We start from the raw sequence: 25,887 nt of genomic DNA on the forward strand, positions 1-25,887 counted from the left end.
GCCTGGGTGGCTCAGTCGATTAAGTGTGACTCTTGAGTTTGGCTCAGGTCATGATCTCATGCTTTGTGAGTTTGAGCCCCATGTCAGTGTGGAACCTGCTTGAGATTCTCTCTCCCCTATCTCTGCCCCTCCTCTGCTTGCATGCGTGTGCTGTCTCTCTCTCTACTCAAAATAAATAAATAAACTTAAAAAAAAAAAAAAAAGGAAGTTCCCCATCTCTCCTAGCTACCACTCTCAGGTTCTAGGGGGTTAAATTCAGGTCAGTGGCAGTGTGTACATTCAGACCTAGACTTGGAGGAGTGCAGCTCCTCCTCTCACACTGAAGTAGAGGCATTGTTGCTCTTTTCTTGGCCTAATGAGTGTGAATTGCTCCTCGGTATCACCTGTTGGACTGCAGCTTCCCAGCCCAACTTCTCCAAGCTTTTAATCGAATCACCAACAAACCAGGACTGTGTGCCCCTCAGGCCGGACCTGCCCCTCCATCCCTATCTCTCTGTGCCAATCCAAACACCACCCCTCCTTTGGGCCAGAGAAGGCCCACTGTCCTCTGCAGGTGTTGGTTCCCTCTGCCCTTGGCACCCCTTAAAGTCATGACCCTCATCTAGCAGTTGGTCTATCTCTCCTTCACAATGTCTCTGGCACTAAATAAATACTGTGGAGTTAAAACAAAAAAAAGAATGACCATTGAACTCTGACTTGTGTGTGTGTGTGTGTGTGTGTGTGTGTGTGTGTGTTGAAATGTGGAAATGTGGCAAGGTTGTTGCTTTGAATGATGGGTTAAATGGATTCTGCTCCAGCCCTGCCTTTATTCTTTTCCTTATGAAATCCCTTATAGAAACAGCCTTTTATTAGAACTGCAGTTTTTCTCAGATTTGGTTAAAACACATTTGCAGATGGAATGATGAGCTGACTGGTTGGGAGGTTTGGATATTCAGTCTCCATCTAAATTGTCTTCCTTTGGGGTTTTGAAAAATCACTTGTGAATGCCCTTGCTCCTCTACCTGAAAAAATGCAGACAGTAGCACTTAACACTGGCGACCACAAGGAGTTTGGTGTTGGGTGCTGAGTTAGTATTAGCAGGTTGTTCTGAATGCCTCAGGCACGAATTGTTATTTAAACAGGTGTTCCAGGATTAGGACAACTGTGGTACCCAGTCCTGTTTCCCTAACTCCATTCATTTGCTGCATGGCTGTTAGGAATTTTGTTTCTAGCCTTTGAATAGATGGGATTTTTGGAGCAAGAAGTGCATGGTGCAGAAAAAAAAAAAAGTGCATGGTGCAGCTTTAATTTGTTAATTAAGAGTCTTTGTTTGAATCTAATTTTGTTTGCATAAAATAAAAATGCATACAGATTAGGACCATCGCCTGATAACTGAACTGGGGGCGGGTTCCTGGAAGCTCTTTCAGGGCCCAGGGGCAGCAGGAGGGCTGCTTGAAGATCCCTTCCATGTTGCCTTTCACACAGGGAGGTCTTCCTCTGAAATGTTCCTAATTCCTTTAATCCCATCATGACTTGCTTTCACTCCTGTTCCTTCAGAGTCATGCCCCAGAGCATTCTCCAAGCTGATAAGTAATTACTGAGCACCTGAGATGGGATGGTCCTGTGGGGATGCAGACGTGAAATGAATGGGCTGTGGTGGCTGCCCTTAAAGCCCTCTCAGCCGGGAAGTAGGACACAAACCACTGTGATCCCAAGGAAGAAAGGAATCTACCGCCAGGGGTACAATGCTGTGGACATTCTAGGAGAGAATATTGCAAGCAGAGGCAATCGAGGGGAGGTCCATGAACATAGTGCCTTCAAGTGGGATGTAAGGGACAGACTTGATGCAGACAGTGGAGAATGGAGGAAGAGGGGAATGTGGAAGGGCGCCCCAGAGGAAGAAGCCACCGTGGGGAAAGATCCTGAGCGGTCAGTGGGTTTTTCTGTTAACCTGGGTAGAGAAAGAAGACAGGTATGAGATCAGGCTGGGAAGTTAGCTGGAAAGTAGATGAAGAAGGGCCCGCCAGGGTGTTCAAAGGACTTGGAGAACAGTGGGGAGGAGCGGAAGTGTTCTGAGCCGCAGGATCCTGGCTGTGGTTCAGGAAGCCGGCTCTTGCGGTACCGTGTAAAGTGGATGGGAGGGAGCCTGGCAGGGCGTGCTGAGTCGTCCAGGTGAGACGTAGTGAAGTTCTGGTCTCAGTTTATTAAAATGGAAAGCCACGGATGGATGGGAGAGAGCAAACTGAAGGAAGGAAAACAAAAGAGCCTCCTGAGCCCTGTGCCGGGTCCTGTTCTAAGAACCACACAGGTATTCACTCATTTAATCACTGTGGTGACCCCCTATGAATTGTTGCGTGTCATAGGTCAGGAAACTGAGGCACGGAGAGATTTAATTTGCTCAGGGCTACGTAGCTAGGAAGTGTTGGAACTGTGATATGAAGCCAAGAAAGCTGGCCCTCAGATCCTGACTCCTTAACCCGTTCCTTTTTCTGCTCTCATATGAGGAGACTCAGGAAGAAAAGTGGAGGCTGACTTCTCTCTTCCCTGACCACGTGGTGGCATCTCATGTGGGACTCCCAGGAGCGCACTCCCCAGATGCTTCACTCGGGGGTGTATTTGGCCCTGTGGCAGGATTGTGGCAGACCCACGATCCTTCATATCATTCTACCACTCTCCCCATTCCTTCAACAAAGCCTCACCGTTCTCAGGCTCTCCCTTGTACTTTAAAAAGTACAAAGTAGAACTATGTCAGTAAGTGTGCAGACATCTAGACCCCAAAACAGACGCATCGCAGGATGTTTAATTTACAAAATTAAAATTAAAACCATTGGGTTCTGGGGGGCGCCTGGGTGGCTCAGTAGGTTGAGCGTCCGGCTGTTGATTTTGGCTCAGGTCTTGATCTTGCAGGTTCGAGTGCCACTTCGGGCTCCACACTGACAGTGCAGAGCCTGCTTGGGATCCTCTCTCTCACCCTCTCTCTCTGCCCCTCCCCCCCCAATAAATAAATAAACTTAAAAAAAAAAGCGGGTCTTACTGAAGAGGTGAAACTGTAACATACCAAAGTTCACATGTACAAAACAGGAAAATTATGGAACTGGTTAATTATATCCCAAAAAGGTATCTTTCTTTAAGAAGGAATTCACTAACTACAGTTAGCTATTGCACTGAAGTTCTTCATGGGGTGAAAAAGAGTGGAGCAGAAAACTGTGAGGAAGTCTGGAAGGCTGAACAAGCTGGAGAGCAGTCAGAGTGAGAAAGACCAGCCTGTCCTCACGTGCTGTGTGGGAAAATAAAGAATTTTAGGGTCAGATACCACTGGGTCAGATATTAGTTGGTCAGGTTTTCTCCAAGACTGTTCAGAGTTCTAACACGATCCCTTGTTTTGAAACCCTCTAAGGATAGAATTTGTGTTTCCTTGCCCAGAGCACCCTTTGCGCAGGGCGGGTGGGGGGGGTGGGTGGTGACGTTGCACAGGGCTGGTGGTTCTGGGAACACACTTTGGGAAATGTAGAATCAGGCTACATTGAGAGGGTGGTGTTCAGATTGTCATTTTAGGGGAGACCCTTGGTAATTGGAGTACATTATATAGGCAGGCAATCACCAAGGAAAAGAGTCTGGAATGGTGTCTGGGAAGCCTTGAAGGAACAAGGAACAGAAAAGAACAGAGACTGGAAGAAAGTCCCTAATTGTCACAGGTGCCACTGGCAAGAGCAGAGACTCACCCCATGGTGTTTGCAAGGTCATTACCAGGTGAAAGGTGGGGTAGAGCCACAGGAAAGCAGATTCCAATCTTCCGTGAGGAAGGACTTACCAACAGTTGGAATTCTCCAGGGAGGGAAGTGATCAGAGGCCCGTCAAAATTTTCCAAGGAAGGACAGTGGTATGGACCAGGAATAGGGCTTAGATGTCCTTGGAAAGGATAGCCTTGAATGATGTGACTGCAAGACAAACCACACAAAGAGGAAATGGGGTTTGGTGAACTGAATGTGTTGTATTCACTTCGATGCACAGTTACTTTTCTGAGGGTTGACTTACCTAAACGTTGTCTAGTTTCTTTCTCCTCCTGGGTCTGTGGGGCCTTAATAATTTGCATGGTTGGTTTAATAGCTCTCTGTGGAAATGAGAAAATGATTCAATCAGGCGAAATGGATTCTGGATGAGCAAAGGAGCTTTTTCTGGTGTGGATATTTTGGGAATGCCTATACTGTTTAGTACATACAACAGAAATCTTGGGACTTTCTGATCAGCTGGTGTCTAATGGTCAAGGCAATGAAATACTTGAAATTTTATAGGCTGAATAGGATGGAATTCTTTCGTAATTTGGGACCCAGATTTGCATCTTGTTTACTTAGATTTGCATAGGTGATTAGAGATGCCCTAACTCTAAACGTGTCAGATGGAATAAGAATTAATATATGTAATGTATTCTATTTTGATTCAAATAAAAGGCTTATTGTCTGATTCACCAAGAATCCAAGACCACCTGAGATGGTTCTCATAGGTGTCAGGAAATACCTGGGGAGCAGTGGGGCCTTACAGATATTTAGAGACAGGCCTACAGGATACTGAACTGACTCACTCAGTACGATGCCCCCACTGGATATACGGTCTCATTTTGTGGAGGTGGAAACTGGTGAACGGGATGTTAGGTGACTTGCTTGCAATCACTCACTGGTTGGTGGCAAACAGCTAGAGATTGGCAGAGGAAGCCTGAAGAAAAAAGCAGCCTTTTTTTCTCCCAGTTGGAAAAATTTACCCAAGACACGGCGGGCACATCCTCAGCCGGCACAGATGAGCTTCCCTACAACACACCCAATTCCTTTTTGGCCCTACGTCTTGGCTTTGCAAGTTTGCATGTTTGATTTCACAGCTGTCTATGGAAATATTCCTTCTTCTGTTGGGCAGTCCCATAGCAGGGGTACACAGTCCCAGAACTGGGGTGCGCTGGGGGACAAAACATTGGAAAGAAGAGGGCAGGACAGGCAGGTCCCCTTGCTGAAGGGTTCCTGTACCCTTAGGCTGGTGCTGGGGGGAGGGGTGGGGAGAAGGATGGGTAGGCAGGCATATGAACAGTCCAATCTCTCTAAACTCAGAGAGTTTAAGGTCTCAGCAAGTAGTTACTAAGCTCCTGTTTTGTACCTAGCCGTTTAAAATCCCGTTGATTTAAATCCTTGGGTTTACTAGCTGTATTCCTAGTTTGGCCAGGGATTGTTTTGACTGCTCTGCCCTTGGCCTTAATTTAGATGGAGCCAGCCACCAGCCAGCAGCGTCAGGGAGGGAGTTGCAAACAGCCATGGATCCCTCCGCCCCTACTGAATTAGCTCCTTCACCCTCAGCACTTGTTCTTACCTCCCTAACCCTGGGCTCTGAGGTCAGACTTGAAGTTGACATCTGCCTCATGGCCTTGGAGACCTTCCGCCCTCCCCTGGCCCTCCACTCTCCTTCCTCCATTGGTTCTTGCCGTCTGTGTCCAGTAGGGGCAGGGAGAAGAGGCCACCCAAGCAGACTCCAGGGATGAGCTTACAGAATATGCTGGACTAGAAGACAGAGGACTGGTCTGTGATTCTACCTCTGCCATGACCTATAACCCTGAGCCAGCCACTTCATCCTTCCAGACCTGGAGATGAGGGGTTGTTCCCAGGCCCTGAAGTCTGTGCCTTTCTGGCTGTACTCAGAGCACACAGCTCTGAGTTCAGTTTCTGATTTCAATTTCTGTTGGGTTTGGGAATGACTGCGTGCTTCTTCTTTTGCAGAAGACAGCAGCAGTGTATGAGGGGAAATTGGAAGTGGACAGAGAGGTAGGAAGGGTGGTGAGATCAGTGTCTGAGCACCCAGGGCTCAGAGAGCCTGGGAAGGTGGGCCCTACTGAGCCCTCCACACCTGTGACCCATGGGATGTGGCACCCGAGCAGAAGGCACCTTGCACAGCTGCTGTGTGGGGGTGGCTCTTATGGGATCCATCTGAAAAGGGTCCCTCTGATTGCACAACACAGTGCCTTTTCAAGTAGGGGAGAGCCATGAGGCAGGGGTCTGCGGATGGTCCAAAGCTTGCTGACCATCTAGGAAAACTGCAGACGGCAGGGAAGGTTGAGGTGGCCGAGGAGATTTAGGGGTGAGGTACGAGGTCAGATGAATCCCCCTCCTCGTCACTGACAAAACATCTGACTGGTTTTCACTTCCTGTCTCACGCTTTCCAAATAGAGCCTCCAGTTCAGACCCAAAGTGGTGACTTTTTATTCCCAAAGAGGGAGACTTTCCACAAGAAGCAGAGGGCAGAGACAGTTCTCTTTAGCCTTTCTGGTTAAGGACTTCACCAGTTTCTTAGTGAGGCATGATTGCAAGTTCAATGTCAAACCACTCTGGATTTTTTTTTTGTATGTGGCGTATTCTCTCCCCTCCCCCAACTGCCTGCACCCTCTTTAAGTACTCTGTCTGGTAAACTAGAATGTACCTGCCGGGGCGCCTGGGTGGCTCAGTTGTTTGAGTGTCTGACTTCCGCTCAGGTCATGATCTCAAAGTTCATGAGTTTGAGCCCCACATCAGGCTCTTTGCTGTCAACACAGAGCCTGCTTGGGATCCACTGTTCTCCTCTCTCTGTCCCTCACCTGCTCACTCTCTCTCTCTCTCTCTCTCTCTCTCTCTCTCTCTGTCTCTCTGAAAAATAAACAACAACAAAAAAATAGAATACACCATCCTGCAGAAAAAACAGTGCCCTCAGCTGTCCCCTGCCCTCCTAACCATCCTCTCTCCTCCCCCGCCTCCAGCCCCAGAGTCTAATGCCCTTGTGTCCATTGTTTGTCTCAGTGTCTGAAGCTGCCCACACAGGGACTGTCCATGTGCACACACACACACACGCACACACACACACGCACACACACACACACAGGCTCCCTCAGAGTGACCTGAGCGAGTTCTGAAGCCAACCAGGCTTTGGGCTCCAGGAAAACCATTACCCTGTGAGCCCAACAAGCATCAATCTGCTTGGGTGGTAAGAATCTAGAAGGAGAGGAGTCTGCTCCTCTCCCCTCCCCACTGGGTGGGGTGTAGGAGGATGTCTCATCCCCCAGGAAGAGAGGAGAATAAGCTGAATGCTATAATAATGAGTCACTCAGGTTAACTCAACAAACTCCTACAGGCATTTGAAAAATGTTAATGCTATTTATGAATTCAGTCAGAGTCCAAGAGGAAATAATTGAAAGTTACTGGTTAAAAATCAAGAGGAGGTGAACTTGGGCCTCCTATCCGGTCTGATTAGCCAGCTGTATTCCAGGGCATCCCCAGGGAGGCCCCCGGGGTCTGTTTCAGCTGTCTGTGGCTTCAGCTTCCCTGATTGGCCTCGGCACAGGGGAGGCACTTAGCAAATGCTAAATAATAATTAGAGTAAGTGGCCTGGACAAAGCACCGCTGTGGAATGCACCTCGCTGCCATTATAGAACAGAGACCTTCCCTGGCTTTCTCTCCTCTCTCTCTCAGCCAGAACTGACGTCTCGTTTATTTATGGCTTCCTCAGAGTTCCTGGGCTTTTCTATCCTTCCACAGTCTCATTGTCCACTAAAGCAGATTGCTTGCAAGAACAGGTTTGGCTCCAAATTGCTGAGTTCAAATCCTGACCCTACCACTTATATGCTGTGTGACCTTGGGCAAGTTTGTTAACCTCTCTGTGCTTCTGTTTTCCACTCATAAAATAAGGCCAGTTAGAGCATATACCTTCTAAAGTTGCTGTGAGGATTAAATGAGCTAGCACTTGTAAGATACTTAGAACGATGCTTACCACATAGTAAGCACCCCCAAATGTTACCTGTTACTGTTTCTTTCTTTTGATTCTTCTACCAGTGAATGTTTCGAACTTCTTGTCCCATGGGTGTCAAAAGATGCATAGAATCTGTTGGTATAGAACAGTGCACTCCAGACCCAGCAAGAGGCGTGCCTCGGTGGTGGCAGAGACTCGGGTAGAGCACTAGAATATTCCTTGACTGTGTCAAGTGGACCTCTCACAACCTTTGCATTTCCAGATGCCACACACTCCATCTCTGTCTGCATTCAGGCCTCTGCTCCAGCATCACCTTCTCAGAGAGGCCTCCTATGTCTAACACTGTATCCCATCTTACTCTCTGTCCGTTTCCTTGTGTGATTGTCCTTTGTGGCCCTTATCACTTCCCTGTAGGATCAATATCTTATTGCTTGTCCATCCACTTGCTCTCTCTCCAGTTAGAAAGTAAGATCGTCGAGGGCAGGACATTTGTCTCTCTGTTCAATGCTGTATCCTAAAGAGTGTCTGGCATCTAACAATCAAACAGATATATACGTTTCTTTAAATAAGCTCTACACCCAATGTGGGGCTTGAACTCACAATTCCGAGATCAAGAGTCACGCACTCTACTGACTGAGCCAGTCAGGTACCCCAATACAGATATTTAAAAAAATTTTTTTAAGTTTATTTATTCATTTTGAGAGGGAGAGAGAGAGCACAAGTGGGGAAGAGGCAGAGAGAGAGGGAGAGAGAGAACCCCAAGCAAATTCTGCACCACCAGTACAGAACCCGATGTAGGGTTCAAGCTCACAAACCATGAGATCATGACCTGAGCCAAAGTCAGATGCTTAACTGAATGAGTCACCCAGGTGCCCCTAGATGTTTTTCAAACGAATGAGTCCAATAACCATCATCTCATTTTCATGTTTGGATAAAACCTTTGTGAGAGATGGCAGCTCCCTTCAACCTCATGACAAGAGATGTTTAAAACGTTAAAAGCTGTACTATCATTTGTAATTAATTATTCTTTTACGTAATATTCATAGAGTTCCCCAGAGTACGCATATTTATTTTGTTGCCTTACTTATATATTTATATTTACAAATGTTTGTTTCTGGATCTGTGTGTTCTGTCTTCTATAACCAAACACCTAGAGCACAGGCTCCAAATTGAAATTGATCCCCATGACTTTCTAAAAACCGGCTGTCCTTATGGTTGGTTCAAGTCTCACTGCTGGACAAAAGGTTGCCCTGAGTGCTGTGGCCTCCTCTGACCTCAGCCTCTCCTTTGAACTCCTGGCACTTCTTGTTGGAACCTCTTGTTTGGTTTTAACCGTGCCATGGGGGCATCTCTTACTGAATCTTTACCCCTTTTGTTGTTCTATTTATTTTCTATATAACTATATCTTTATCTCTACTATTTTGCCATCTTCCCAAGGGTAGCAACCATGGAATATACTTAATGTGTGTCTTCCACTGGGTTCTTGGATTGCACGTGGCAATTCAACAGTTCATATCTGAATGGAAGAATAAAGGAATGAGAAGCAGACCTATCGGCACCACCAAGTCTTTTGTTGATCATTTATCTCTGTTAGCCTCACCCTAAAAGCATTTTAGGGACCAAAGGCTGATATGGATATTGGCAATGATTTTCCTCTGGATGTGTTGATTGTCATCTTTGTATCTCATTTCAGAAATCCTGGAAACGTCTCTCTCTCTCTTTCTTTCTCTAAGAGGCTAAGAACTAGCTCAGTCATTACAGAAATGATAATGGGTTTTTTAGTGATACTTGGTTCACTGCCCATTTCTCTTATTCTTTCTCCAATACCTAATGTACCTTTATTTAGCAGTTCAAGGTCAGGGGTGCTGAGAAAGGTCATCTTGAAAAGCAGTTAATAGAAGAAGAAGTCAAGGTTGATTTTAGACTAGAAGTAGGGTATTCATAAAGTCATAAAATTTTAGATATGGAAAGCACATTAATGCTTCTATAACATTTTATTTCTTTAAAAAGATATGAAGCCAAAGTTTAGAAAAGGGACCATCTAGACATGCTTCATCACTGTACAGATTAGAAATGTCCAAATGAGTGACCTACCTTGGGATTCACCTACTGTAGGTGGGGATTTCTGCAGATAAGAGAGACAGAGAGAAATGCAGATGTGGCTGATGATTTGTAACTTATTTCCTCCTCTTTTATTTAAGTAATTATAAAGGGAGTGATATAAATACTGTATGAAAATATATCTCACAGAGAAGCCAGCCAGAATTCGCAAGAGGATTAAATAGAAAGATAATGGTCTCTATTCAATTATTAAGAATAATATGATGAGCCCCGTGTGAAATATTATGTGTGGCACCTGCTCTTATTGCCTTGGTAGGAGAGAGAAAAGAGGCCCCGGGAAGTAGAAGGCAGATACCAAGGTGTTCTTCAGTGTTAACTTCTAAGTGTCCTGTTGTGAAAGGAGCTTAAGAAGATCTTGCAGGAAGCTGTCGGGTTGTGAGGAATGGCAAAATTCAGGGGATGGTAGGCAGGCCAGGTACTGGTTTAATTGGGCTTAATTGCTTTGAAGTGTTTTGGCTCTAGGAAGAGAGAAGAAACTTCTTCAGTCAGCATTTGGCCAGCTGGGTCTGCCCCTGACCATCAGCGCCCTAAGGAAGGGGAAAGAAGTCAGTGCTACAGCAGGGGGTCCCTAAGGACTCCACCATCTCATTATCCCTCCCCAGGGCTAGCTGCAGAGGCTGTTTGCACCTGCTTCCTGGTGCTGCTTGCACCTGGTTCCAAGGTGGGTATTCCTGAAGTTACTGTGATAATTCTAGAGAACTCAGTGGGAGTAGACTGGGATTGTTTCAAGACTCTCCATTTCCCCAACCTTCTGGGAGAGACCATCTTGGCTCAGTCACCTGTCATTAATCCCTTTAGGGCCTAGGTCCTATAAACATTTCTGCATTGAACGTGCCTCTGATCGGTGGCTGGCCTCCCTTCTGACCAGCGGGAATGTCCAAAATAATAAAGAGGCTCTTGGTTGCACTCAAATTTCCAAGACTGAGCCATTCTTCCTGGAGAATACTGAATTTCACTTTTTTATCTACCCTAAAAATCCCTTAGCTCATATAATCAAGCAAAAACCAGAGTGACTCTCTTCCCTCGGCTTCATGCATGGCCCAAAGCATGTAGTGCTCTTGGGTGACTTTGGGCAAATTACTAAACGTTTTTGTGCCATACCTTGCCTTCTGTGAGATGGGAATACTTCCATGGCAGCTTCTTTCTAGGGTAGTTGTGAGGATTCAATGTGTAGACATCTAAAATACTTAGAACAGCACCTAGCTCTTAAATCTGAACTGTTATTATTTTCAGATTCTTTCCCCCTCCTGCTCTTTTCTCTGTACCTCATTGTCACCAGAGTGAAGTATGATGGGCCAGAGGGCAGGGAAGCGGGGTCACAGGGCATGATCTTCCCAGGCTCCAATTCCTAGTGGAATCAACTCTGCCTCCCCCAAGCTGGGGAATCCTTGCTCCAGAGGCCAGGCAAAATTTGGGGAGCACAGGCCCCTCTGGAATCCTTTAGGCAGGTCAGGCTGGTGACAGGCTACCCATTCTGGCTTTCTCTCCTTAGGGAGAATTGTTCAAATAAGGGAAAGGCCTGAGCAGATCTACTGGTCAGCCATGTAGGGCTCTCTGAACGGGCACTTGGACATCCTTTGGAAACTGAGCCATGGGGTTCGCTGCCAATAGCCAAGCCCATGTGAGCACGTCCAAATGTGAAGTGAGTTTTTTCTCCTAAGCAGCGGGCTGCAGAGGAAGGTTTCCATAATGTGTGGGAGCACTGGACAGAGTGTAGTAAACCAGGCCATTCTGGCAGCGTGTCTCGTACATGTTTTCCAAAATGTGTGTAATTTCCGCCCTGAGTCTGGGCTCCCCAGTCAGCAGCCAGGCAATATGTTCTGAAGTGTCGGTTCTGAGCACAGCCAGAGCCCCGCACGGTGGCAAAAATGAAACATGGCAACGGGACATGGGCCAGCACACTTGATGAGGGCGATGCCTTTAGAATTATATTCATGGACCCCATGACCTGTCAACACCCTCTCACCCACAGCAGAGAGATGGGATCTGTTAAGGACCTATCTGCATGACCGCCTTGGGAGTGAGGAAGCCAACTTGCTTGTTCGACCTGAGCTGGTAGTTTTGTGCTAATGGAAATTGGGGGGGAAAGCCTGGAGGTGCACACTGGGGTGCAGGATCCTTTCCTCCTGCACAACCCAGGGCTCTTCCCCGCCTATGAAGTGACTGGTTCCAAGGCTGTTTCCACAGGGGCCATGACAGCATGTGGGGAAATGAACAATTTGGCCAACAGCTTAGAACATCTGATTTTTTTTTTCATGGATGTGACTCATTTTAAAATCTGAATTGAATGAATTTCTTTGGATTCCAGTTGAGCCAACATTTCCTGAGCCTCTGGTGTGTGGTCTGTATCATGCTAACACTCATGTATGTTGTTTTGACCCAGCCATTTGGCCCACTTGAGGAACATAATCCTGTTCCACTCGAGAGACATGTATTCGTGCTGCTTTGTGCTGGGTGTAGAGATACTGAGATGAACAAATGTGAGGGGACCCCTCATCTCATACTTTTTTCCCTGCCTGGGTAGCCCTGAGTGGGTCCAGAACTGCTCGGCAGACAAAAGCCATTTGCTTATTTTTGAGGCATCGAGTTGTTTAGGAATTCCAGTTCTATTTCTTATCCAAAAACAGAAATGGATACTGAAGTTGAAATTTGTTATTGTACATAAAACATTCTGCTCTCTTCATCTGGTTATTGGCTGAAAGACAGTGACGTTTGGATGCCTGTTTGCTTCTTACTATTGGGAAAATAATCCTGTCCCTTGTAGACTTGCCACTGGGTCCTCTCCCCTCTTTTCCCTCCAGCACAGGGGCAGGGTTTCTGGGGCACTAGGCACAGAGACCACTGGGGAGGTCGGGCTTTGTTGGTCCTTCCCTTTGGCAAACTTGGCTTTGAGTTTGTCCATGTTGGGGGGGGGGGGGCGGAGGGAGAGCTCCAGAGCACATGATTTGAAAATCAGAGAGGGAGATAACAAATATACTCAAAAGCACGTTGGTTTTTTTTTCACACCAGGAGTGGGGATATACCCAAAAAATCTCAATACTGAAAAAGCAACCCAGAGTGTAAAACCGTTTTCCAAGTTGAGGGTTCGTGAGGAGTCCGGTTCCACTGAGGCCGTGTCAGAGTGGGCTTACAGCTAAAAAGATCCCTTTGGAAGGACAGCCATTATCCAGTCCCAGGAATGAGGGGAACCCCTGTGGGTATATGAAGAGAAAATCCTAGATTCAGCTTTGCTGTCCCCCGCCTCCCCTGCAGTGATCTCGGGTTTAATGCTGGCCCTCTCTGGATTCCCTGTAGCACCTTTCTCATGGGTTTAAAAATAGACTCCGGGCCTGCCAACCCTCTTAAAAGGAACATGATAGAGATCAGTGCCAGTGCTATGGGACCTGATACCCAGCTCTGATCACCTCCCTAAATAGACCCCACACTTGGGATCCCTTGCTCCAGTGAGGGGGGGTGCCCAGGGCTATCCAGCTGGCCACTGGGTGCTCTCCACACAAAATTAAATAGCAAAACAACCCAGACTGTCTTTTCTCCTTTCCCTTTCTTCTCTCACTATTGAAAAGCTTAAGAAGGAATTACAAGGTCTGAGGGGAGTCAGACTGGACTTCTCAGTCCACCCAGTGTAATAGCTGCAGCCCGTATTCTGTAAAGTTCCTTCCCAATTAATCAGTAGGTGGAGGGGGTGGGGCTAGTGCAGGGGGGTGCAATAGTGTCTGGATGAGGAATAACATTTTCCCAGCAGTGATGCTCTTGATGGTTTACACAGTCCCCAGGGTGGTTGATGGCTGGCTCCAGCAGCGATAAACGAGCCTGCCTTTCTCAGTAAAGGGTGGAGCTCCTGCTAGGCACCCTTATCCTCTGTGCCCAGAGTCTCCAGGAGCTGAGGCACCTCCCAGCGTGCATGAGGGGCTGGACAGATAGAAGAATGGTCGAGAGCAGAGTTGTACTTGTCAGCAGGCCGTGCTGCAGCCAGCAGCCAGGAAGCCGCAGGGGGAGCTGTCAGACCTGAGGCTCGGCTGTACACACGACTCGAGACTCATTTCTTCACTGCATTGAAATGGTGCATCAGAAGCCCAACTCCAGTCGTTGTAGCAGAGTGCTGGGGGCTCTTGGGGTCCTATTCACAGCTGTGAATGTTTGACCTTGGCTAAGCTGTAACAAGGCCCTAATTTTCCAGAATAGAAACAAGATCAGCAACACTCTGGGCGGTGGGAGGGGTTAACCATTGACGGAAGCTTTAGTTGAGAAGAAGGGGAGGGGAGGAGGAAAAGAAGGGATGTTAGTTGTCACTTATTGAGTACCTGCTGTGTGTCCTTGGTGGTGCTAGGCATTTACATTATTATTTTATTTTATTATATTATTGTTATTTTTTATTTTGAGAGAGAGAGACTACATGCAAGGAGGGGAGGGGCAGAGGGACAGGGAGGGAGAGAATCTTAAGCAGACTTCATCCTCAGCTCAGAGCCTGATGTGGGGTTTGATCCCATGACCCTGGGATCATGCCCTGAGCTGAAGTCAAGACTTGGACGTTTAACCAACTGAGCCACCCAGGTGCCCCTACATTATTTTCATAATACCTGGAGACGTGAGTCAAGTTATTTTTATTTTACTGAAGAAACCAATACTCAGAAAAGTTACTTCCCTTATCAAAATTTACACAGTGCAACTGCAGAGCAGCGGGCCTACTAACTTTGAGTGTTTGAAGGCTGCCCAGAGAGGCAAATAGTGCCATTGTTACTAAGTTAGTTCCATGTCTGAGTTGGAGGGGGATTAGACCAGAGGAGCAGGAGGGGCACATCTGTCCTTGAGTTAATTGAAGGGGAGAGCAGTAGCTGCTGCCCAGGGCGTGAGGTGACAGGAGGCCTTTCTCTGGAATCCCGGGTCTGCCCTGAATGTCAGCTCTCACATTCCTTTAGACGGGAGCCAGCTTGTGTCCTGGCTGGCCGCTGCCTGAAGCTGCCTGTTCCTGTCCCCCCAAAACGTTCTGGGGGAGGCACAGTCATCTGAGAATCCCATGCACCTGGGATCCTTTGCTCCAGGCTTTTGAGCAAAGAGACGTGTTCTCCCAGTTTGTGGAAGAGCTAGATTCTTGGAGGAATTCACTGCAGGGTCCCCATAGACTGTCCTGGGCTCCCACTCCACTCAGGGATTTTCTGTATTATACAATGAATTGCTTCCCTTTCTTCTCCTGCACTGTCTCCTCCTGACATAGCTGGATGTGGCCTAGAGGACAGGCTCCACAGCGGAAGCCTCTAGCATCTCATTATGCTCATCTGCCTAGGGAACTGCAGACAGTTGGTAAAGTATTTAGCAAGATTGGAAAAAACCTGTAGACCCTATGAACCTATAGGATGGAACAAGTGGTCTTGTGTCCTTCCTGAGAACCTCTGGTTTTTTCTTTAGCTAATCAGTTCCTTTCTGTTGCTTTACTTCGGTTTCAGTGACTGTCACTGGCAGATCTCCTGATACATTCAATACCTGCAATAAAAAGTGCAGCCTTGGGGTGGCTCGGTCAGTTAAGCGTCTGACTTCAGCTCAGGTCATGATCTCATGGTTCATGGGTTCAAGCCCCACATTGGGCTCTGTGCTGACAGCTCAGAGCCTGGAGCCTGCTTCCTGCTTCCGATTCTGTGTCTCCCTCTCTCTTTGCCCCTCCCCCGCTCATGTCCTGTCTCTCTCTGTCTCTCAAAAATGAATAGAAACGTTAAAAAGAATTTAAAAAAAAAAGTGCAGCCTTCAGGTATGGAAAAAAAAGGAAACTGGCAGGGAGCAGGATGGTTATTTGTCATCTAAAGGTGTGGTGGTGATGGAGGGTGGAGAAGGGACAGTCAGCTCATGGAGAAAATAATAATCCCTTATCTTTCTGAATGCCTAGAGCCCAAAGACACCATGACAAGTCATTTAGTTTATCCTGCTTCTATATGCCATATCAAATGGTGAGTTATCTGTCTCTGCTATCCTGAAGGATTCCCAGCAAAGATTCAGCCCTTTCTGAATAATGAGTTCTATTAAGTCATATCCCCAACAGCTGGAAAGTTCTTCCTGTCTAATGCCTAATGTAAATCTTCTCTACCTCAGTTTTCAACCCCATGACTTACCCTTTCCTTATGACGGTGGGTTTGCCCTTTTCACACATTGGTAAGCAAGCATTTATTGGGCACCACTGCCCAGCACTGTGCTAATCACACAGGGGAGCAGATGGGGAAGGCGAGGGGGAGGGATTGGGAATACAGAACATTTGAACCAAGCTGCCTCTGCCTGTGAGAAGCTCATAATGGAATCATGGTCACCTGGCTACCACACTTGACAGAGGCACCATATCATTAGGCCTGTGCTGGGGTTCTAGTGCCAGAAGGAGGACTTTACATCTGAAGGGCCAAATCCTTTATTCTCCTTAGTGCCAGTCACCTCAGCTCCTTCATGTCTGACATTGTTTCCTTTCTTCTCCTCTTGGGCCTTGCCTCTTTGCATATTTAAGTTGTAAATCCTCAACCTTAATGAGGTCATAGGTAACATCAAGAATTTGTAACAATCCTGGGGCACCTGGATGGCTCAGTCGGTTGAGCGTCCGACTTTGGCTCAGGTCACAATCTTGCCGTCCGTGAGTTTGAATGCTGCATGGGGCTCTGTGCTGATAGCTCAGAGCCTGGAGCCTGCTTCCGATTTGTGTCTCCTTCTCTCTCTGCCCCTCCCCTGCTCGCACTCTGTCTCTCTCTCTCAAAATTAAATAAACATTTAAAAAAATCTTTTTAAAGAATTCTTGCCAGTCCTGATCAGTTCCTCTGATAGTACCTCAGCATCTTTCTCATTACTCTCACAATGCTATGGATTGTATTCAGCTTCTGGTCCACTATAACTATCTCGTCCTTTTTCTTTGTGGTTGTGTAAAACCCATAGCATTGGACGGTACAAGGAACACTGGACTTAGGAGCTTTAATATCTGGTTACCAAAATTAGACTGGGGATGTTTTCCTATTTTAACTTTGAATATTTCACTTTACTTGCAAGGTCTTAGTTTATCTCACTTTTAAAACAGATATTCTGGGAGCGCCTGGGTGGCTCAATCGGTTAAGCGTGCGACTTCAACTCAGGTCATGATCTCACAGTTTGTGGGTTTGAACCCCATGTCAGGCTCTGCGCTGACAGCTCGGAGCCTGGAGCCTGCTTCCAATTTTGTGTCTCCCTCTCTCTTTGCTCCTCCCCCACTTGTGCTCACCCAGAAATAAAAAAAAAATAAAATAAAGTTACTCTGTATATAAAGAACTGTCAAAACTCAATAATAAAACAACCTGACTTAGAAATGGGCAAAAGGTTTGAACAGATATGATACCAAAGAAGATATGTGGATGGCAAGTAATCCTCTGAAAAGATGTTTAACACCATTAGCTATTAGACGAGTGCAAATGAAAGCCACAGTGAAATACTACTGCACATCTACTAGGATTTCTAAATTAAGATTGGCCATACCAAGTATTGGCAGGGATGTGGACCTACTGGCACAAGGGAGGGATCATGATGTAGGAGGAAATTTTTGGAGGTGATTCTGGAGGTTCATTATCATGACTGTATCATGATGGTTTTATGGGGGTATACCTATACCAAAACTTACCAAATTGTACATTTTAAATACACTGTTTATGGTATGGCAATCAAACCTTAATATAGCTGCTAAAAAAGTGGTGTTTCATGGTGCAGTCAGTTGTATCGGTTTTTGAAAGTAGTCTGCATATTCTTTATCTTCCATTTGAGTAGGGCGTTTTCTCTCTCTCTAAATATTAATGTTGAGTGGTGCTTTAGAATCCCTTGAGATACTACACGGGGCTATGATCAGGGCTGTTCCAGTAACCATAATTTATTAATTGAAGCTCTCTATGTAGAGGATTTTAGCATATCTGAGAGACAGTTTTAAGAGGCACGGGACAAGAGACCTGTAGGGACCTGTGTGTTAACAACGTGTGCATGGGGAGAGAAGGGCTGGGGTGACTTCCTATACTCAGACACCTTGCCCTTTGGTACAGCAGTGCAGGTGTTTTCCACCCCCCTTTCAGAGGTGGCCTATCCTGAAGTTCATCCTCTAATGATGTTGAGGGCCTCAGACCTAGAAAGTTCTGATGCTGCAGTCTTCAAATACCAGTTTTTTTTCCCACTCACATGGAGAGGATTTGGTTGCATTATACACTTCAGATCCCTCTGTTTTGACAACATATGGACCTTTTCTCTTGATCTTTATTTATCCCACTTGTTTGGGACTTTTCTTTAATTGTTGAATGGCTTTGAAGAGCACTTTACTTTGGAAAACACTCTCAGAGTTTTTTTCTAACCTTCAGGAGCATGCTGCACATTATCTATTCCTGGCCCTGAGTACACTTTTGTTAGGAATCTTGCCAGTGCTGTTAATGGAAGGGCTTTGGGTCAGCTGCACCCTCCATTTACTAGTGGGGACCATGGTCCTGACTCTACCTGTCTGGGCTCAGTTCCTTTACAAGCTAAAAGCATCGTCTACCTTATGGGGTGGCTGTGAAGATTAATTAAGGTAAGGCAATATGTCCATCACCTAATAGGTGCTCAGTGTGTTAATTCCTCACCAACACACACAGCTTGGCCATACCTATGTGTCAGGGCAGGAGGGGTGGAAAAAGAGCATTTAGTGTTAGTTGAAGAGAACATGAAGCCGGGCTCATGATATAAAACATCCATGGTCTGAACAAGCAATCTTGCCCAGGGGGGCCAATTACCTGGCATTGCTTTTGCTGACCACTTCTGTCAGCACCTGTTCTTAATAATCTGGCGTAGCCCCCAAGGCTTGGCCACCTCCCCTCCCCGCCCCGCCCCCCCCCCCCCCCACAGATGTTTTTGACATCTGCCCCTGAAATGACCTCAGGAAAAGGTGAAGATGGTCCCGGAACAGAAAACTGGGAGCTTACTCCAGCCGATGTTTCATTAACACCAGCAGACTTGAGGGATGAGGGAGATAGTAATAACAGATCTGTGTACTGCCTCTCAGCTTCATTTCGCATCGCGGCTCTCTGGCAGAATCTGGAATAGGCTGATTAGCTGGTATCTCAGGACACGATGTAAGAGCTCAAAACATGCAAATTGGTTATGGGGCATAAATAGACTTTGCTGAGCTCACCCTGGCCGTCTTTGCAGGCTCCGGGGCCCGTTCACTAGGGCAGTCGGGGCGGCAGGAGGCAGGGCGGGAGCGCCATGCAGCTTGGAGCTCCTCACCTCCATTGGACGTGTGTGCCTCCCTTCTGCAGCGGCAGGACGCTCGCTCCCCGCCCGGCCGGCCGGCACCTGCAGCTCGGGCCGCACCCCCACCCGCACCCTCCACGCACCCCCTCCTCCGGGCTTGGCAGCAGGTGCCTTCTCCCCGGAGATCGCTTCGCATTAACTTTCCCACCGGACATAATAATGGAGAGAAAATGAAGAGATCCCATTAGCGGCTGGCTGGCTGGCTGGCTGGAGGGCGGCCGGGCGGCCGGGCGCAGGGTCCGGGCGCCCGAGCCCGAGCCCGAGCCCGAACCCGAACCGAGCGGAGGGAGCCTGTATTTTTAGCCAGATGCCGCGTAACTTGCTGGCGCTCCCAGCGCCGCGGAGCAGATAACGGGGGAGGGGGAGCAGGGAGCCGGGCTCGGATTTCAGCGCGGGCGCCGGACGATGGCAGCGAGACAGGGCAGGTCCGGTCCAGACTCTGCGGTGAGTGGACGGCCTGCTCGCGGCCGCTCGGGCGGGGAGCTCGGCGCGCGTTGGGCGGCCGCCGTGCGGGGTCCGGGCCGCAGCGCCCCTGGCCGCCGGCTGCGGGTCCTGCCCGGCTTGGCGGGCGCCAACTTTCGGGCGGGTGCGGGGACGCGCCCCGGTGGCTCTTCTGCTGCCTCACGCCAGCCGGGCGCCGAGGCTTCTAGCAGGATCCAGAGGAAAATTCCTTTGGCCTGGAGGCTGCCGCTGCGCAGGGGCCGGTGGCGGGAGGCGGCCCCGACCTGTGGCCGGCCGGGGCGAGGCGGCGCACGCGGGAGCGCGGGGAGGAGACCGGGGCGCGCGGAGCCCTCGCCGAGGCCGTGTCCCCTCGCCCCGGAGGACAGTCCCTCCCAGCGGGTTCTGCTGCGGGGGGCGCCTCGCTGCCCCTCGCGGGGACCCACCCGCACCCGCGGGGATGCCACGGCCCTGGCCTCGGCCGGAGAAGCGGCCCCCTCGCCCTCCACACATCTGACCCCTCAACCTTAGAAACACTAGTGCCCGGAGGTCCAGAGCCAGCGGGAAATGAATGGGGACGAGAGCAATGTTGTGTGCTGGGGAGCCCCTGCTTTCCCTGTACCCTGTCATCCTCCGGCCTCCTGGGTGGCTGTGTAACATCCTTGTTTTGGCAATGGGAAAATTGAGGTCTGGGAACTTGTGTGAGGCATAGCATCAAGTGGCAGAGTGGGGCTCACGCCAGGTCTTCCCAACATCAGGGTCCACTCTGGCTGCTCACACATCACTGCATCACCCAGGCTGTAAGGTCGGCCTTAGGAAGTGCCCAGGAATGGGCAGTGTTCTTCCCAAGGCCTGGCCGTTGTGTTGGGAGATTATAAGGGAACCAGGAGCCCCTGCTTGCACATTTTATTTCCTTAATGACACCTTTAATATGTTCATTCTATCTTTGCCAATGGCAGTCTATCTGACTGGGGCTCCTGGAGACAGTTTGTGAGACTTTACCAGCACAACTTTTTGGAAAGAAAAATGAAAAACTTAATGAAAACACGCACTGTGGTCCAGGGTTCACTTCTGATGCTCCTAGTCAGGCCCAGGGTTCACATCTGATGCTCTGTAGTCAGTGGGATAAAGGCAGGGGCCACACAGGTGTGCGCACTGGCTGGTGCTGCCTTTTCTTCCTGAGAGGCCTAACAGGGGCCTAGGACTAGCCAGGTGCTGAGTAAGAAAGAACTGTCAGATGTGGAGGGCAATCCCCGAATACGAGCAGACAGCTCTGCATCTGGAACTTGGCCTCCCTTAGTCTTCTGGATGTGCTGCAGCAACCCCAGGAAAGGATCTAGAATCTGTTCCCAGGAGTCCTGACAGTGGCCTTGTTAAAGAAACTGCATTTTGCTCAAACAAAACCCCTGGGGAACGATCCGTTATCTATATTATCTTATCAATGTTTGCTGATAGTAGCTCAGTTTCCATTCATCTTTTTAGACATGAATGTTGTACTAAAAGGCCTTGAGAAAGTAATTCATGATTTGTTCTGGGGAACCTTGGGCCATCTCCAGCCCCAGGGAAGGTATAAAGAGGCCCTGGGACTCTCTTACTTAACCTGAAACTCCACTTTGCTTGGCCTCTGGTGTTTTTGAAGCCCTCACTGCTCATGTGTTACAGGCATGCTGACATTTAGCAGTGTGCTTCCGGCCTCTCCCTCCCAGGACACTGGAGCCCCCTCGGCTACTTATCTATTGCTATATTCGTATCACCCCACTCAGGAAGTGCAAGTTTAATAATAGTCTGGGTGTCTCAGGTAACCAAGGGTTCACCTCCCTTTTCCGAGCAGCCCTTGATGAGAACTCGAGTCCCTTCCTTTCCCCTCCATTACTTCCTCTGAAGTGAGGGCCAAAGTGGGCTCTGAGTGCAGGTGGAAGGCTTCTTTCCTCCAAAGCTGAACTTGAGAGGAACATTATGAGCACTAAAAATGATTGGCCCATGGGGCAGTATAGCACAGGGGTGAAGAGAAAGACCTTAGAGTGTGGCTACTTGGATTCAACCCCTGGCCAAGCCATGTATTAGCTGTGTGACTCTGGATAAGTTACTTAACTTCTCTGTGACTCAATCACCTCACCTGTGCAAAGGAGACAATAAGTACACCTGCCTCATGGGATTATTGGGAGGAGCAAATGAATTAGTTTATGTAAAGTGTCTAAAATGTAGTAAGGCCTTTAGAAAGGCAAACTTACTTTGTTATGAAAGGAAGTTCAGGGACATCACATGGATTAACCAGCATGGATGTGGGCTAAGGGCACAACAAAAACCCCTTCCTGCCCTCAATGCAGGCATGAGCAATTTTCTCACAGGTAAAATTAGCTTGAAATGAAACTCAAGATGAGGAAGGGGTGAAGACACAGCAGGCAGGTTTAGCGGGGTGCCCAGAGTTCCTTGGTGGTGATGCTGGGTTCAGGGCCCTTGTGGACTGGTTTTCTGGAACACGGTGAACAGCTTCTGCTAGGTCCTGTATCTAGTTCCCTCGAACAGAGAGGTCTCTCCGAGGCTGCCCCACATCCCAGGGACAGGTGGGACTTGGGGAGAGCCAGGAATTGTGCTCCAATTTATCAGAGCTCAGAGACAGTCTGGTTAGTATTTGGTCATTATCGCCATCATTATTTTCCTGGTTAGTATTTACACTGGTAAACATTCTAAATGGATCGTGTTGGATTCATTTGACTCTCTTTTCTGCCCTATTGGATTACACACACTGTTCCTGGATGCACCAGGAAATTGCACCTGGGACAGGTCATTGAATTGGAGGTAATTGAATTAGATGGATGAGCAGCGTGGGCTCAGAAGAACAAGATGGTGAGAATGGGCCTCATATTCCAACCCAGGGTCATTTGCTCTATAGGTTAAATATTCTCTGGCACCTGGGAAGTGTTCACTGAATGCTAGTGGAATGAATTAGTGAGTACGTGCATGCATGCATGAATGACCCCTTTATAACTCTGTTGTTTGTTTTTCAAATCATGAGGGCAGGGACCTATATTCTTATTTTTTATTCTATTTCTCTTTGCCCTAGCAGAATCCTGGACTTGAAATAGGACCTCAGCAAATATATTGTACAATTAAACTGAGTGATACACAGAGGGAGTGACACCATTATCTATAATTCACCTGTAAGATACCCTAAGGATCCTGCTAATGTCCTGACTACTCTATGCCATAGAAGACCAAACAGAAAATGAAAAGGCCTTAGCAATTGAACTTCACCTCTAACTGTATAGGTGACTTTAGCCAGTCACTTTATTCTCACCTTTGGTTTTATTATCCCCAAAAGGAAGGACTGGGACTAGATGATCCCATCCTAGAGGCCTGTCTTGGCCTTAAAACAGCCCTCAGGGTTAGAGCTGGGGCCTGCGTGGGACCCTTCCCCTGCCATGGATTAACTGTTTGATTGGCCAAGCCATGTGGTTCCTTCCAGCCCCTACAATCTGTCAGGGCTGCCTGGACACCCCTCAGGCTTGAGATTGCTGAGAGTGCATCTCGGGATCAAGGGCAGTGGAAGGGTGTGGGCTTTCATCAGGGAGTCCTGGGCTGAATCCCCGACAGTTAATTGCAGAACTTGGGCAAGTTATTAACCTTTCCAAACCTCAGCTTCATTACCTCTTAAATGGGGATGATAATTATACATACCTCACCGGTTGTGATAAGGATGGAAAGATACCCTGTTGATAAGACGCCAGCTCAATGACTGGTGTTAATGCTATAATTTCACTATTATGTCACACAAGCTATACAAACTACTTCACCTTCCTCAGCCTCGTCTGGATTGGGCTTCCCTTCCCCTCTATTTATCTGCTTCTCTGTCTGTAATAAATATTCTGCCTCACTTCCCAGAGACAGTACTCTGAACAAACAGTGTCATTAGTGATATTGCATTGCTCTTACCCATCATGCTCAGGTTTTCATCCAAAGTGCTGTTATTCTGCTGCAGAAGATAGTTTGGGGAGGTGGGCTAGGTGGGAGATGTGTCTCTCAAACATTCTCATTCTTAGGGAGTAATTTAGTATTTTTCCTAATAGTTGAATCCAGACAGACTTTCTGATTCAGCAGGCACAAGTAGACTTCTCTCTGAGCTATTAAACCTTGAGTCTGATTTCTCTGGGAATCCAGCTTATGGGGAACCAACAGAATGATCCTCACTTCTGAAATATTTCCCCTACCACAGATGCCTAGCTGAGGAACCCTGGGGACATTAGGTGCCTTGTGTTTTGGGCCAAGGGAGATCTTGGCCTAGTAGACCATGCTTTGAAGGATTTCCAAAGAGGTATAAGATTTGGTTCCTGTCCCCAAGAAGCAAAAATTTGGCTGGGGAGACAGAGAAAGGTATATTTAAAATACATTTTTAAAATACAAAACCAAACTCCTGGGGCACTTGGGTGGCCCAGTTGGTTAAACATCTGACCTCAGCTCACATCACGATCTCAGTTTGTGAGTTTGAGCCCCACATCGGGCTATCTGCTGTCAGCACAGAGCCCGCCTCAGATCCTCTGCCCACCACTGCCCCCCTCCCCCCGTCTCTGTCTCTCTCTCTCTCTCTCAAAAATAAATAAACAAAAATTTTTTTAATCAAGCTTCTATTTCTAGATTTAAAGATGGTAAATATTGAGCATCCAAGGACAGCATCATAGAGGAGATAGGAGCTGATTTGGACCTGAATTGGAATTAGCAAACGAGAGTGTCAAAGGGCTTCAGGGTCCCACGAATAATCTGGGTGTGGGCCTGGAAGCTGACAGACTGGGAATGCCATGGGAAGACAGAGGAGAGAAGAGCAAGGGGCTCTTCTGCTGGCTATGTTGGGGGACTGTGAAATCCAAGCGTGTGTATGTTGTGAGTAGGTGAACACAGAACTTGGGTTTGAATCTATAAGGGGGTAGGGTGGGGGCATGTGGGGTCCTGGAATGTGGGAGGGTTGGCAGAAAATGGCGAGGCAGGGGTGGAGTGGGGTTGGCTGAGGGTCAGAGAAAGGAAGCAAGTCCTGGAGGCCTGAGGAGGCAAGATGGGAGGGACGGGGACAGTCCCCCAGGGTAGAGGACCAGACCTATGGTGAAGGTAGTGTCTGTAAGGGTGGAGAGTCTTTTCTGCCATGGGTGAACTGTTTAATTGGCTAAGACATAGAGCCCTGATTTGGGGAGAGGATCAAGGTTTCATTGTAGAATATTGTGTGAGATCGTATTTAGGGTGAGCTTCAGTAGTGTGTGTATCAGTGCGCTGTGGCTGCTGTAACAAATCACCATAGACTTGCTGGCTTGAGACAGGTATTTCTTCTCTGGAAGCAAGAAGTCTGAAGTCAAGCTGACACAAGGCCATCCTCCTTCTGGAAACTTTTGGGGGAAATTGCCTCTTCCAGCTTCTGCCCGTTGGTGGCTTCCTTGGCTTGTGGCCACACCATTCTGACATCTGCTTCAGTCTTTCCATCAAGTTTTCTTGTGGGCGTGTGCGTCTCCTCTTGTATCTTTTAGAAGGATACTTGTCAGTAGATTTAGGGCCAACCTAGGTAATCTAGAACAGTCTTATCTCAAGACCCGTAACTTCATTGCATCTTCATAGCCTCTTTTTCCAAATAAGGTGACATTGCCAGGTTCCAGGGATTAGGGCACAGACATATCTGTTGGGGCCACCGTTCAATCCACTACAGCATGTGCTCTGAGGAGGGAGCATGAAGGAAGGAGACAGAGTACCCCCAAATGGAGAGGAAACCATGAGGTATGGGTGGGTCTCCTGGAGGACTGGCACCACGTGCTTCATGGATGGCCTGTCATGTGACAACACTTACACAATAAATTTGACCTGAGTGTGCACCGTGTGCCAAGCACAGAGCTCAGCACTTGTGCTGATGGGATAATTATAATAATCTATAATAATCCATATTATTTCCTTTCAGCTTCACAGCAAAGGTATGAGAGAGGCTGTTGGGCTCCTGCTCTGAGCCAGCCTCTCACCTTGACAGAGCTCTTGCTCTGCACTTGTCTGCACTCACTGACTTCATTTGTCCTCACCTCTCATGCTCTCTGGCTGTCATTCATCTTTAACACAAACAAATGTTCTGGTGGCGGGGTCTTGATGTGTGTGGGGTAGGTGGCCGGGCGACGGCTATGGCGGGGAACTGCTGTACTCTCACGCAGGAGAGCTCCTGAGAGACAACTGACAGCTAAAGCCCACGTTAAGTTGACAGCAGAAAAGGAGGTCGAGCTCATAGATTTCAGAGCCAGGCTGTGCTTCTTACCTGTCGTGTGACTTGGCCCAAGTCACTTCCGCTCTCTGTGCCTCGGTTCCTCGTCTGTAAAATGGGGACCACAC

The 25,887-nt window shown here is 48.0% G+C and overlaps 1 protein-coding gene across 6 annotated transcripts in view; it reads left to right on the top strand.

Moving 5' to 3' along the window:
• Window positions 1-25,887, top strand: part of ANK1 (ankyrin 1) — a 136,221-nt gene that overhangs the window by 9,368 nt on the left and 100,966 nt on the right. For 5 of the 6 annotated variants that reach the window (XR_007151446.1, XM_047855051.1, XM_047855054.1 and 2 more), the window contains exon 1: window positions 19,006-19,548. The exons of the other annotated variant lie outside the window; for it this stretch is intronic. Coding sequence is in view for 4 of the 5 variants with exons in the window: in XM_047855051.1 (XP_047711007.1) it covers window positions 19,510-19,548 (39 nt within the window). In the remaining variant the exon portion in view is untranslated. Of the gene's footprint in view, window positions 1-19,005; window positions 19,549-25,887 lie in introns of those variants that run through there. 6 annotated transcript variants of the gene reach the window in all.

Source organism: Prionailurus viverrinus, chromosome B1 (genome assembly GCF_022837055.1).
Source record: "Prionailurus viverrinus isolate Anna chromosome B1, UM_Priviv_1.0, whole genome shotgun sequence".
In the NCBI taxonomy this organism is placed as follows: Eukaryota; Metazoa; Chordata; class Mammalia; order Carnivora; family Felidae; genus Prionailurus; species Prionailurus viverrinus.